Raw genomic sequence first — 13,551 nt, 5'->3', positions numbered from 1 at the left:
CTAGGTGGAGAGTGTGGATGCACCCGCAGTTATCTCAATCTGGAGGAGACATGAGGGTCAAGTGCTAGGCCTCCGGCGGCCAGAGAAGGCCCTCAGCAAAAAGCTATGGGGTTGGGAGTGGGGTGCTCGCTGAGGGCCTGGTTCTGCAAGAGAGAATGCTGTGCAGTGGGACTGGAGGAGGGGAGGGGAGAGGACCAGCTGCCCAGAACGAGAGCTTGTAGGGGCCTCTGACGACGAGGCAGGTCAGCCGAGCCGCAAGCTGACGGTGCAGCCATGAACTATGGGGCCAGCAGAGGGAGCTAAAGGCTAAAGGCTGGAGAAGAGCCCACAGGTGGGCCTTTACCTGACGGAGACCACGAGGGACAGCACCTCCAGCAGCAGCGCGGCACCGAACACTGCCAGGGCGGCAGGCGGGGGAGGCGCAGTGGCAGCCCCATACTTCAGGAAGCAGGTGATGGACAAAATCAGAAACACTGTTGTCGACAGAAACACGTCCAGGAGGGAGCTGAAGGTGGCACTGGCAAAAGTCTTCACAGGAGAATTCTTTATGACCTGTGTGCGGGAAGGCAGGGAGGCTGGAGGCGTGACCCAGAGCTGCGGCAGATGGCCACGGAGTAGGATTTAAATGGAAAATACAGCCAACATTTGTTGAGCACTTGCCCACCCTGGAGCACGTACAGGTGGTTAAGTTCTTTTAAGCGACCATCTCTACTGTCCTTTTTAACAACGAGGCCACTAAGGCACAGAGCATTTAAGAAACTTACCCAAGGTCACACAGCAAGCAATTACAAACCAGTAAGTTCTCACAAGCACATTACATACTGAGCCTGAAAGGTGGGTAATGGATGGCAAAGGCAATGACTCTGTCTATAAAGCCTGTTACTCAGAAACTTCCAATGAATGGCTGGGTCGCAAGTTCAGGGTGTGTGACAGCTGGCTTCATGTCAGAAGTAAGAGGCAGGGATTGAACCCACAGGAGATGAAAGCATGGGCATGTCAACAGATAGTAAGATACTCAGGCCTTCAGTTAAGAGCCTGCTCGGGGCCTGGTTCTGTGCAGGGTGCTGGGAGCTAATGGTGGGGATGGACAGGGTCTGAAACATCAGGGTGTTGTGGTAAACATAAAGTGACATCCATAGTGTTAGGGAGTCCAGGGAAGGAGGGAGAAAACGAGGGCAATGCCAGCCAGTAGAGAGCAGGGGGCCCTGGAAAAGACATGCCTGCAATGCTAAATGAAGGAGCACGGAAAGATCAGGGGTGTCCTCCTTGAATGGATAAATCACATGCAGATGCACCTTGGGGCTTATAGACTGAGAGAAATCAGCAGTAGCCTTCAGTTTCCTGTCACTCAAGGGGGAGAAAAAAGCTGCCAAAGCACAAAGCTGATAGTGAACTGTCCAGCACAAACAAATTTCTATCGCAGAAGTATGAGGGGAAACGCACCTCTTCTTGATAGCTAGTCCTGTAGGATCGCTCTAGCTCCTGATCCAGGAAGTTCAAGCTGAACAGATTGATGGGTGGTTTGAAAAAATAATCCTTCATCAGGCTAGAAGAAATGAAAAATGTGTTGATCAACGCTGGGCACATCGTACTGACTTTATCAGAATACCGCAATCCACTGCCTCAATTCCGTTCCTCAAACATGTCACAAAAACAGTGTCTGAGAGTCACTATGTGAGAGACCCTGCCGGACCACTCCCTTAGGACACATGTCTGGAAAGTGCTTTGTGTTTCTAAAACACATGTTGTGTTTCCTCTCCAAAAAAAAAAAACAATGGCTGCTCACTGTCATTATAGCACACATCACAAGAACCCGGCTTCTGGAAACATCTCCCAGTGTCTGGGGAAGAAGGCGGCTCTGTCGTGCTAGGAAACAACCGCTTCTGGAGAGGCAGACATCCCCGTGCTGAAAGGACTTAGGCTGATTCCAAGGCTTCCGACGCAAACATCACTCAGAGCCGCTGTCCTGCCGTTCAGCGCTCTGACAGTCATTACGGCTGTCACAGCTGACAGGCTGTTACCACAAAATGGTTTACATTTAGTGTAGCTGGGGTGTTATTGTCCCATATGCAGATTGCGTGTGAAACCTGAAAAATAACGCTCAAGGATTTTAACAGCAGAGAAATCAAACCTGCTTTACGTGACTCTCATTCTTTTGTGGGTTGCTAGCAAATAGTAAAATCCTTTTTATTCTGCAGAAAATTATTATAAATTTAAGAGAATGTTGACATGATTTCAGAAGGCAAATACAACCATGGAGTGTAGCCTCTCCCCCACACGACAACTTCTGTAATTAAATCAGATAAAACAGAATCCCACCCGCGTGCCTGACACACAGTGGGGTTCACACAGGCACGCTCCCTCCTGTCCCGGCAGCACAGCTGATGCTCCCCTTCCGTGACAGGTGCACTGGACCTCACTATGCTCGCAGACTCCGAAGAGAGAAAATTCCAACCCCGAATGCTGACCCTCGTTCTCCCTCCCACTCAGGAAGTGTGGACAGAGAGAAACCAACACAGCGGCTATAAGGATGATGTGCATCGGCCACATTTAGCAGTCAAGGGACAGGATCCACACAGTCTGAAGCTGTGCTGTTCCTCTGAAATTAATACTGGGAAATTCCACTCCTGGGAACAGAGACTCCTTTTGGACCAACCCCCTCTCAGATAACAACAATGAACTCGGGACAAGATTATAAAAATGACTCCTAGAAGGCAGTGGAGATTGACCAAAGCAGTAGAAGATGGAGGAGAGTCACACTTGGAAGAAGGGAACAGCAGTAGCTTAATTTCCCATTTTTAACCTTTTTTTTTTTTTTTTTTTTTTTTTGCCTGAAGACAGCATTAGTCAGCACCACATGCCGGATGGCTAAAACTCAGAAAAGCCACAATCTTGTTGGCTTGGAAAATCATGAAATAATGTCTGGGTGATCACAGCTGAGAAAATGAAGTTGAAAATCCCAGGAAAAGAAAAAAAAATAGAGAAGGGGTACCCCCAACTTCACCATATAAGCTCTGCTCAAATCTCTGGCTGACCCCTGAAATATCCAAATGCACAGCAGACTCTGAGCAGCCTCATTTAGGCTTAAAAAAAAAAAAAAAAAGAGCACCTCCCTACCCCAGGGGAGACAAAGTTTGGTGTCTGAGTTTAGGTAAGTTAACTGCCTGTGGAAGGAAAGAAGTAAGGAAGGGAGGGAGGGGAGGTGAAGGGAAGCGGAGGGGAAGGGAAGGGGAGCAGGGGAGGGGAGGGAGAAAGAAAGAAAAATTGATACTCTTCAGAATAATACAAGAGAATCCAGAGTTTCTAAGCACGACACAATCCAAAGGATACAACATGCAAAGAAACAGGAAAACTCAACAGAAGAGCAATCAATGGAGACCAGTGTGAAATTAGCAAGAGGATGGCATTAGAGGTTGGGGTTATAATGCATGTAAATGTAACACATGTAAAAGCTACAGCATAAGGGGTTGGAAGAAGAGAATGAATCTATACAGCTATAAGATGTCTACATGTTAAGTGAAACATGTAGACATGGCTGGCTGGCTCAGTTGGAAGAGCATGTCAATCTCAACCTTGGGGTCATGAGTTTGGGCTTCATGTTGGGTATAGAGATTAGTTATGTAAATAAATAAGTAAACTTAAAAAAAAGAAAGTGAAATGATACAACATTAACCATAAGAAGGCTATAAAAATTAAAGGATGCCTATCTGTAAGTCCTAAAGCAACCACCAAAAAGTAAAATAAAATAATGCAAAGAGGTATGGCTAAAAAGTCAGTAAATATATTAAAATGGAATTAAGGGGCAGAGATTTTTAGAATGATTTTTAAAAAGCAGCACCCACAAGAGACATACTTCAACTATAAAGACACAGGTTGAAATTTTTTTATGGAAACTGATATACCAGGTCAATAGTAAGGACAAGAAGGCTACAGTTAACTACACTTTAGTATCAGATAAAGTGGATTTTAAGACAGAGTATTACTAGGGATAAAGAGGGACACTTCAAAATGACAAAAAGGACCAATTCACCAGGAATTTATAACACTCACAAATGAGTACGTACCTAAAACAAAAGAGCTTGAAAATACTTGAAACATACACTGTCAGGACTAAAAAGAGACACCAACAATTCCACAATCAGAGTGAGAGATTTAAAAATCCCTCTCTTCACACTGACAGAATAACAGACAAAAAGTAAAGACACAGATGATCTAATACTGCCAACCACTGAGACCTACTTTTGTTTATGAATCATAACATCCTAAAAATGCAGAATTTATCCAAGTGCACGTGGTATATTCACCAACACAGACCCATTTGAGACCATAAAACAAGTATCAATAAGTGTAAAAGGACTGAAATAACATGGAGTATGTCTTTGGCTACAAGGACATTAAATGAGACATTAACAACTAACATATCTAAATACCATTATTCACTGAATGGAGCCAAGGCTCTTTGGAGAAATGGCTGATTCCTGCACAGGGTCAGGGAAGATATAAGATGAGCCTGGAATATTCTGTTGTGCTAGAACAGGGCGCCAGAAACTCTGAAAAGCAGAGGATGGGGCCGTGTCAAAAGGGCACAGTGCCCTGCTGAAGGGGGGCTCTCGCTGGCAGATTCAGGGCACCTAGAGCATCACACGCAGTAAGGGCAGTGCTGGATTACATCCTATTAAATCACAGAGGACTCCCGGAGTCCAGGTTGGCAGGGGATGGATGGATAAGGTAGTAAGTGAGGAGGGGCTCTTCACCGCGGCACGCCACGCGCCTAACGATGGACGTGCAGTTGGTGCTGAAGTAGCGAAGCTGACATTTTGCACCACTGGAGGAAAGACCATTTCAGGCAAGAACCATCGATGGAGATGAAACCTAGGGTGGTCTGATGAGGAGTGGAATGTGGGTGTGATCTGCAAGTCCTGCATATTAGTCTCAAGGAGAAGATAACTACAGATTGGAGAAGTCAACAACACCTGCCTGGTTCCCAAAATCCCTGTCACTGACGGAAGACCAAGGGCACGTTTGCCTCTGGATGGGACCCGGGAGGACACATCATTTCTGTGGCCAAAATTTCTGCCAAACTGGAATAAAAACTGTAAACTAGATAAAATACTGTATCTATGTTAAATTTCCTCAATTTAGGAACTGTGATTATGTAAAACAACATCTTTGTACTTAGGAAATAGAGAATTTAGGGGCAAAGGGCATGATGTATCCAACTTACTACCAAATGGTTCAGAAAAAAATAAAACAAATTTCATAGAGAGAGAATAAAACAAACATCATAAAATGTTAAAAGTTGGTAAGTCAGCCAAAGAGTAGAATGAGAATTCTTTGTATTATTCATGCAACTTTTCTGTAAGTTTCAAATTACTTTAAAATAAAGTAATATACTGACAATGGAGGGCAAACACATGGGGAAAAGGGGATTCAGAAAAAGGAGAGACCTCTACCTGCAAACCTTTACTTTCAAACGAATGGTTGACTCTTACCTGTCTTCTTTGATGACATCCACAAAATGGGCATCTGTTTTCTCCCGGATGTTCTTGAATCTCAGCGGAAGGAGAGCTGACTGGTCCAAGCTCACCCCTGCCCACCTTCCCTTTTCCTGTAAGATCTCACACAGGGAGGTCTGACTGTTGGTGAGCTTCTCTTCTTGGGGAGGGCTCAGAAGTCCGTTTTGAGTTTTGGAATTAGGAGCTGCGGGAGCCTAAAGGGGAGCGAGAGGCAGACACAGAGGCTGAAGTGCAGGCATGCAGCAGCACTATTCCATCCTGGCCTCAACCACGAGGGCCCCGCTGCACGCCTGACCACCACCCTCACATCTCTGTTCTGACCTGACGCTCGGCCTCTCCACCCACCCGCTTCTCCCCACCTCCCATCGTGTGAAATCACACCTCCCGGAGTCGTCGAGGCAGCCAGGAAAGTGACATGGTGGGAAGAACCAGTGAGGGAGCGGAGAGAAGGCCAAGGAAGAGCTGAGGCTCTCGGAGCTTGCTAACCACAGAACCGGCATTGCAGAGGTCTGTGGGAGAAGCGGGGGGCTGGGGTGGTGGATACGGTACGGGGCTCAATCCAGGGGAGGGTGGAGAACAACCGACGTAGGCCTCCCGAGAGAGTCAGCCTTTATAAGCTGTCTTCAAAGGGCTCCCGGCTTGCTGTTTGTTCTCCCTTCCACTGCGGTCCTGACTCTGTCTCCAGGTGAGACCTCTCTGGCAGTGTCCTCACCACAGGCCCCCATCCCAAGGCTCTCTTCACAGTGCATCTCTGCTCCTCCCGAGCCCCCTCCTGCACATGTGCAGTGTGCCCCACAGACCTTCCCTCGCCATCGCAGTCCATGTGTCTTGAAGCTCTGACTGCCCACGAAGGGAGGCATGTGATTACTCCAGTTCACGAGGGTGAGTCCTGACTCTCCATCCCGATCTGACTAGTCTATTCAAAACCCAAAGCATGAGAAGGTACAGAATAGTGTCACCCACGGGGAATTATTCTCAGAACTGAGAAGCTGACAGGACAGGCATGTCACTTCGGGTGGATGCACCAGGAGAGGAACAGACAGGCACAACAGCCACGAGCTGGTTACCTTGGTGTTGTTTTTATGCTCCTCTTGACAGCCGTTTTGGATGGCTCCTCCTTCTGCACCAGCTTCTGATTTGGGGGCAAACATGATTCCGCATGAAGGGCAGGTCTACAAGAAAAACACACACCGTAGGAACACCCCGAGAAAGCACGGCCAAAACCCAAAATTCAGCCAAGTCTATGGATGCAATCAGCTGTCAGGCCGAATGGCTGTTACTTGGCTGTAACCAAGTAGAAGGCTTACTGAGCTGCTTGAGCATGAATTAAAACAAACTAGCCAAGTGAAAAATAGAAACATGTCCACGCAGATTGGTATGTGAGCACTCAGGGCAGCACTATCCGTAACAGCCAAAAAGTAGAAACTCAAATGTCCATCAGTGGATGAAAGGATCAGCAAAACATGGCGTATCCGCAGACTGGAAGAGCACTGGGCCATCAAAGGAATGAAACCCTGACACCTGCTACAACATGGATGAACCCTGGAAACACTGACAGGTGACAGAAGCCAGACACAAAGGACCACATATTATACGACTCCATGTACACGCAATGTCCAGAAAAGGTAAATCTGTAGTGATGGTAAGTAGATCGGTGGATGAGGGGAGGAAGTGATGGGGAGTGATCTAATGGATGTGAAGTTTCTTTTGCGAGGTGATGAAAATGTTCTAAAATTGACTGTGGTGATGGTTGCTCAATCTTGCAAGTACACTAAAAACCACCAAACTGTATACTTTAAAAGGGTACATTTTATGTTAATGTGAATTGTATCTCGATAAGTGTGTTATTAAGCCAACAACCCAGCCACTAGCCTATACAAGTTTCTCAAGCTCTGTGTGATGGTGAGCTGTTTGTAGAAAACAGGCTGAAAAGTCCGAGGGACACGTTTATAGACCCAGGAAATCTCTGAAGCTTGAGCAATTAGCTGATGTAGAAGAGAGAAGTGGAGGCTTAGCATGGCCAGGCAGAGTGGAAAGGGCACGACTTTGCTTCTCACAAACCAGGGTGTGGAGATCCCTATTCAGACTGCGGACCTCAATTCTCTCACCTATAAAGCAGGAGTGGTGACAGTGTGTGGGAAGAACTAAGTGAGGAAGCACGCAGGGCGCCTGGTCTTGCTCCTGGCATTCAGTGCTTCATCTTACTCTTACCATGGACGTGACCCAGTGAGCTGGCAGCCACCACCAACACAGTGACTAACAGCTGCCAGTGGAGAAGGCAAATGGCAGCAGGACACATTTAGTGGGACTCCAAAACAATTTCTAATTGCACTAATTTCTAATCAGCACTGTTAAATGCTGGAATACATTATAGAAGCCTAGATGTTATTTTAGAAATTTAAAGTAAGTATCATTTAGGGGCACCTGGGTGGCTCAGTAGGTTAAGCATCTGACTCATACACATCATGATCTCATGGTTCACGTGTTGACAGTACAGAGCCTGCTTGGGATTCTCTCTGTCTACACACGCACACACTCTCAAGACATACATACATAAGTAAATAAGTAAGTAAATAAATAAATATCATTTAGTGTCTAAGGGCAAGGATATGACTTGTATCACATCTGATGTTAGATTTCAGGCCTCTACTATATTAAATAAAAGAAATAAAGATTCTAAAGAGTTGTGTCATCTGGGAATCTGATGCGATGTACAAGTATGAACGCTTGTATTCATTTGCAAAGTGACAATATACACACCAAAACAGCAGGCCACTGAGGTGTCCAGCAGGATTCCCCAGGGTGCTCCCTGGGGGCCCGGGGGTGGGTGGGAGTGAGTGGCTCTGGAAGCAGCAGTGGTGGCTGCTTCTTTAGGGTAACACTGGCTTTGCAAGGGCCCACTGGCAGCCCAGAGGGAGAAGGGGATACAATCTGGTGCAGGGGACAGTCAGGGAGACTCTAACCTGAGTCATACCCTGAGAGTCCAGGGCTTTCCCCAACCATGTAAAGACACGATGAAATAGTAACAGCTACCTCTCTGCCCATTTTTTAACTTCATGGCTAGAGAAGTAGCATGACAACACTAATCGTAGCTAGTGAAGTTACTATAGTGATTACTGTGTGTAACACAGTGATCGGAGGCTCCGTCATGGACCAAATCCTAGTTCTAACACGTAATATGCACAGGAATCCCTGAGCCTGTTTCCTCCTTTCTAAAATGGGACCGTATCTCCCTCTACTGACCTCCCAGAACAGAGGTGAGAAGGACGAGGGGCCCCATCCTGGCCCGCTAGGAGGACTCTGCATGAGCGAATGGAAGCGCGCTTGCACTCACCACACTGGGCTCTGCCTACGGCGTCAGTGAGCACTCAGCAAATGCTGGTCCTTAACAGTAAAACTTCCGGTTCTGAAGATAGCACATCTGGTCATTTAATGTCCTTGTCACAGGGCAGCCAACCTCATTGTCTCTTGGCATCAGTTTGTTCCTAAGTACTTTTCTCGCCTCAAGCACAGAACCTGTACTTTGAAAACAGGGCCTGTGCTTCTCAGGCATTGCCCATGGCACCCTGGCTTCACACATAAAAGATGCTTTATGCACTCAGAGCCACAAACAGGCAACGGTGACCACCAAACCTACTGGACACCAGAGGGCACACACCCTCTTGTGAAGGAGTCCCTAGACACGCAGTGCAGGCACACAACTTCAGAACGGTGCCCACTCTCTGAAGGGTGACCGCGAAAGGGCTGGAAGAAGCTGTGGAGGCCAGGAGTGTCCATGGAGACTGGCTGATCTCAGGAGCCTGGGACATCTGGACAACCCAAGTCTACCTCTCTTTGACATAGAGGCTATGTGGCCCAGTCCCTCCTGTAATAAAATGTTCTACTACAGAGGTTCAGTCTGGTAGCCTGCCCACAAAAGAACCTCTGGGAGCAAAGGCACAGACATAATGTTTGTCAACGGTCTAGGACTGTGCTCTGGGAGGGTCGGGGGTTTGTCAGTCGCATGTCAAGCAGCAGACGGCAGGCCCTGCGGTCAGGACTCGCAGTGGCCTGAACAGTGCTTGCTACTTCCTCTGCACCCCCACAGCAGCTTCGTGCAGGAGTGTGGACCCCAGGAGCGGGCGGGAGAACCAGCACCCCAGGAACTTACAGCATATGGATCCACAGGACCCTCTCACTGCGCTTTGAAAATGTGGCTTTTTTCCTTCTATTTCTTCCTCATCTACTTTGCTTTTGGGGGGGCAATTTTATTGATTAAATCTTTAAAACAAATGAAGCAAAAAACCGTGGAGAAGTCTGTACGCTGATAGAGACAGCCTCACATCTCAACACTCCCTTCCGCTGTGCGGTGAGAACCCCCTCTGCACCGGGGAGGCCCCGCAGCAGAGGCCACAGAAGCTGGGTTTGTCTCCCTCTCCACTGCCCACAGAATCTTTAACGACTTTTCAGCTTCGTTTTAATCTGGGTGAGAACATTTCATCAACTGGTTTTTGCCGAGCGCACAGATACCTCTGTGAAATGTTTCCCCATCCATTAAACTCCCCATCTTCTCCCGTGGAGAAGCCTCACTGGGAAGAGCATTTCGGACTTCAGGGAACTATCGGGGGCACCTTACCACCCTGGGAGGCAAGGTGTCCGACAGCCTGATACAACGATGCGGGACTGAGAATCCCTATGTGCTGAGGGCACGGCAATGCACAATACTTATCCGCGCAGTGTCTGGGGTCTTGTGTGCCTGACAATCACTCCTCATAATACATCACGAGGCTGCTCTGAGGACACCATGGTTCATCAACAGGGGGAGTCGGACCGCAGGTTCCTGGTCCCTGATCCCCATGTGGCCGTCCTCTGGCCTCCTTTCCTAACACAGGGAGGATGCAGGAATAATCCTGGCACTTTGCTGTCCTGTGCCTCACTCCCCTGAAGTAACCTAAGCAGATAGGACCACCTCCCAGTTCTTTTAAGGGGCACTACTGGCAACTGGCACCCAGGGAAGCTTGAGTAAGACCAGCTCCAGTCCCCCCAACAGAGGGCTCTAGGGGCCAAAGAGTGTGCTGGCTGTTGCCTGGGACCCTGAGATCCCTTGGAGAACACCCAAGAACACACATTTCCCCAGATGCAGTCTGCTCCTGCCCCAGCATGGCCATCGGCTTTGGAGGGGAGACTTTAACTACTTCTCCAACACATTAGAGCACACTTGCATTTGTTTTACGCACATTTCAATACAAACATGCTCCATTCTGTTCAGAATATATGGCACAGAGGTAAAAAACCGGTTTTTCTTCAAGGCTCTCTCTCTTCACAAGATACATCACTTCTAAGCCAACAGCTGTACTTTTTCATAACTGTCAAGGAAGGGAGGAGGGAAACCTCTTTTCTGAGAAACGAAGAGGAAACAACATCAGAAAAGCCCTAGCTTCACCTGCTTGGTCGGCTGAGTGTGACTGTTTAGTAAGCTGTCCTGTGACCCAGAGAAGCAGCACTTGCTCCCAAACTCGAAACCCAAGCTGAACGTGGCCGACAGGAACGTGTGACAGTAATGACAGAGGACTTCCTGAGGCCCACGTAGGGTCTGCACTCTCTGCCTGTAGTCCTCAGAAGCACCCGGGAAGCAGACGCTGTGATTAGCTCCATTCTACACATGAGGAGACTGAGGCAGAGAAGAGAAAGGACTTGCCCAGTGTTACCCAGTTAGAAAATGACAGAGGAGAGCTTAGCCCAGGTGGCGACACCCTGGACTCTATCTGTGGATGTGGCCTTCCGAGTGAGGAGAAAGTCACCCTGCTTGCTACTGTCCTTGGTGGGCCAGTGCAGCATCGTTTAAGCTAGTAGGTTAGCAGACGCATGAACCCTTCCGCGTAGATGATTTCTGCAAACAAAATACTAGAGAAAAATAGGAGCAGAAATTGTTACAGAAGAAGAAAGGCATCTCAGAAGCTTTAAGAACAGAAAACGTACAGTCTGAGAGTACAGGAGGCAAAACAACAAAATAAAACAGAAACCTGTAAAAATCAGACGCAGGATCTCAGAGCCATGGAGCGTGGAGTCACAGAACCCTGCTCAGATTCCTGAGCCCTAAACCACCACTGGGTTCAGTAACGGAGGCTGATAAGGCAAGCAGATGGTTACTGTGTTGTGGAAATATTCCATCAGGAAGTCAAAAGAAGAAAATATTTGGTTATTTGGGGAAATCTCATTTACCTGCAGTATTTCACTACCTGATGATACCAGTTAAATGGCGCTGGATACATCTTCCAGTTCAATTCATCTGTGACATCTCACAGAAATACAATCAACATTATATACGTATATTACATAGTATGATTACAATAACACAGCTATGGTAAAAAGTTAGTACACATACATTAGACGTTTACATCATGAAACAACAGACTTATGCACAGTGGGAAAGACAGTTTAGAGAGCTGCCTGCCACATGTCCATCCCCGTCTGTCCCCCCCACACACACATGTGTCCATCCCCCGCTTCCGTGGATGTCCACACCTCACAGCAACCACAGAGCGCTCATCAAGACTAAGGAACTAATGGTGCAACAGAACTCAGATTTCCCAGCTTTCCCCTGAGTGTCCAGTTTCTGTTCTGGGATCCCACACTGCATTTGGCATCTTCTTATCTCCTCCAGCCAGTGACAGGTTCTTGGTCTTTCCTCATCTTTGGTGGCTTGTCCCTCCTGTAGTGTCCCGGTCAGGTGTCAGGTGTTCTGCAGACTGGCCTTGAATCTGCACTTGTCTGGTGCAGTCTCACATGTTGGCCAAGCTTTAAGATTTGGGAGAAGAACCCCGCAGAGGTGATGTGCCCTTGTCAGTACATCACATGGCGGGAGGAGGGGGCGGGGTGCGGGGCAGGGGGCATGCACATGACACTGAGAGCCTTATTAATAGGGATGCCAGGCTTCCTCAATCAGTGAGGCAGGGCCCACCAGGTTTTCCACCATGGAGTTACGATTCTTCTCTTTGTAATCAATAAATATTGGGGGTGGAGGTGCTTGGAGGCTGTGCAAATATCCTGTTTCTCCTTAAACACCCACCCACTAATTTTAGAGCTCACTGAGGGACCCTGCCTGCAGCAAATACTAGGGCGGTGTCCCAGTGATGGCTCTCTCTCTCTCCCTCAGCTGGACCTCTTCTGTGAGGAAGAGCTGCCAACCTCCATGGGACAGGTTTCCCCCTGATGGAAGGAAACACGCATGACTGGAAATGTAGACACAACCTGACATCTTTTTTTGAAAAAAACTTACTTCATATTCACATTTTGGGGTCAGACTACTATTTATTTTTATGAGTTTTATGGAGACAGGGTTTACATACCATCTAAAGTGTACATATTTCAGTGGATTTTAGTATATTCACAAAATTGTGCAACCATCACCACTACCAATTAAACCACCATTTATAATAAATACGTAGTGTCCAAACTATAGATAGACAGATACTACCTGTTCCATCTCTAGAATGATCTAACAGGCTAGCTGTTACCTCACACTGAGCCCATGGAGCCTATTCATAATGATTACAAACAATAAGGACATAAAAGAGTGATCATTTATTTAGAGTCATTAAAAAAGTCTCACTGACTGCCACAGAAGGATGGGCCCTGGAGCTAGTGACCTCAAAGGGAAAGTATTACCCTTTTGAAAACAGGGCAGATCCTCCCTGAAGTGCCCCCACGTAGGCAAATTCACATCGTCAGCCTCATTACTGACTGTGAACACGCAGAAATGCCCATGAGCATGCAGCCCCAGCCCCAGGGTTCTAAATAACAGATTAAGGTTAAATTCACAGAGACCAGCCGAGCACATGTCTTTCCAGCGAGGGCCTTCAGAGATACACTAAGATGCTCTCACAGCTCATGCAGTTCACTAGTTAAGACTGATGTGATAAAAAACCATCCACATTTTGATTTTCGTTTTTTTGTTCTTTGCGAAGACGTCAGAGCAGCTATTTTTATTGTCATGTGTAGTCTCAATCCATCCATCATCCACGGCATTCATGGAGAAGGAGTAGGAGACATCCAG

General features: G+C 47.4%; 1 protein-coding gene across 1 annotated transcript in view; it reads right to left on the bottom strand.

The window, feature by feature from the left end:
- The window catches only part of ADCY9 (adenylate cyclase 9), a 120,504-nt gene that overhangs the window by 16,711 nt on the left and 90,242 nt on the right, over positions 1-13,551 (bottom strand). The window contains exons 4-7 of the mRNA XM_039239300.1: positions 6,584-6,688; positions 5,493-5,710; positions 1,444-1,546; positions 344-552 (exon numbers count right to left, since the gene is read on the bottom strand). Coding sequence (XP_039095231.1) covers positions 344-552; positions 1,444-1,546; positions 5,493-5,710; positions 6,584-6,688 — 635 coding nt within the window. The remainder of the gene's footprint in view (positions 1-343; positions 553-1,443; positions 1,547-5,492; positions 5,711-6,583; positions 6,689-13,551) is intronic.

This window comes from Hyaena hyaena, unplaced genomic scaffold (genome assembly GCF_003009895.1).
Source record: "Hyaena hyaena isolate Hyena2069 unplaced genomic scaffold, ASM300989v1 scaffold_155, whole genome shotgun sequence".
Taxonomy (NCBI): Eukaryota; Metazoa; Chordata; class Mammalia; order Carnivora; family Hyaenidae; genus Hyaena; species Hyaena hyaena.
The sequence above is the reverse complement of the archived record's forward strand: the minus strand, read 5'-3'. Positions and strand labels throughout refer to the sequence as shown.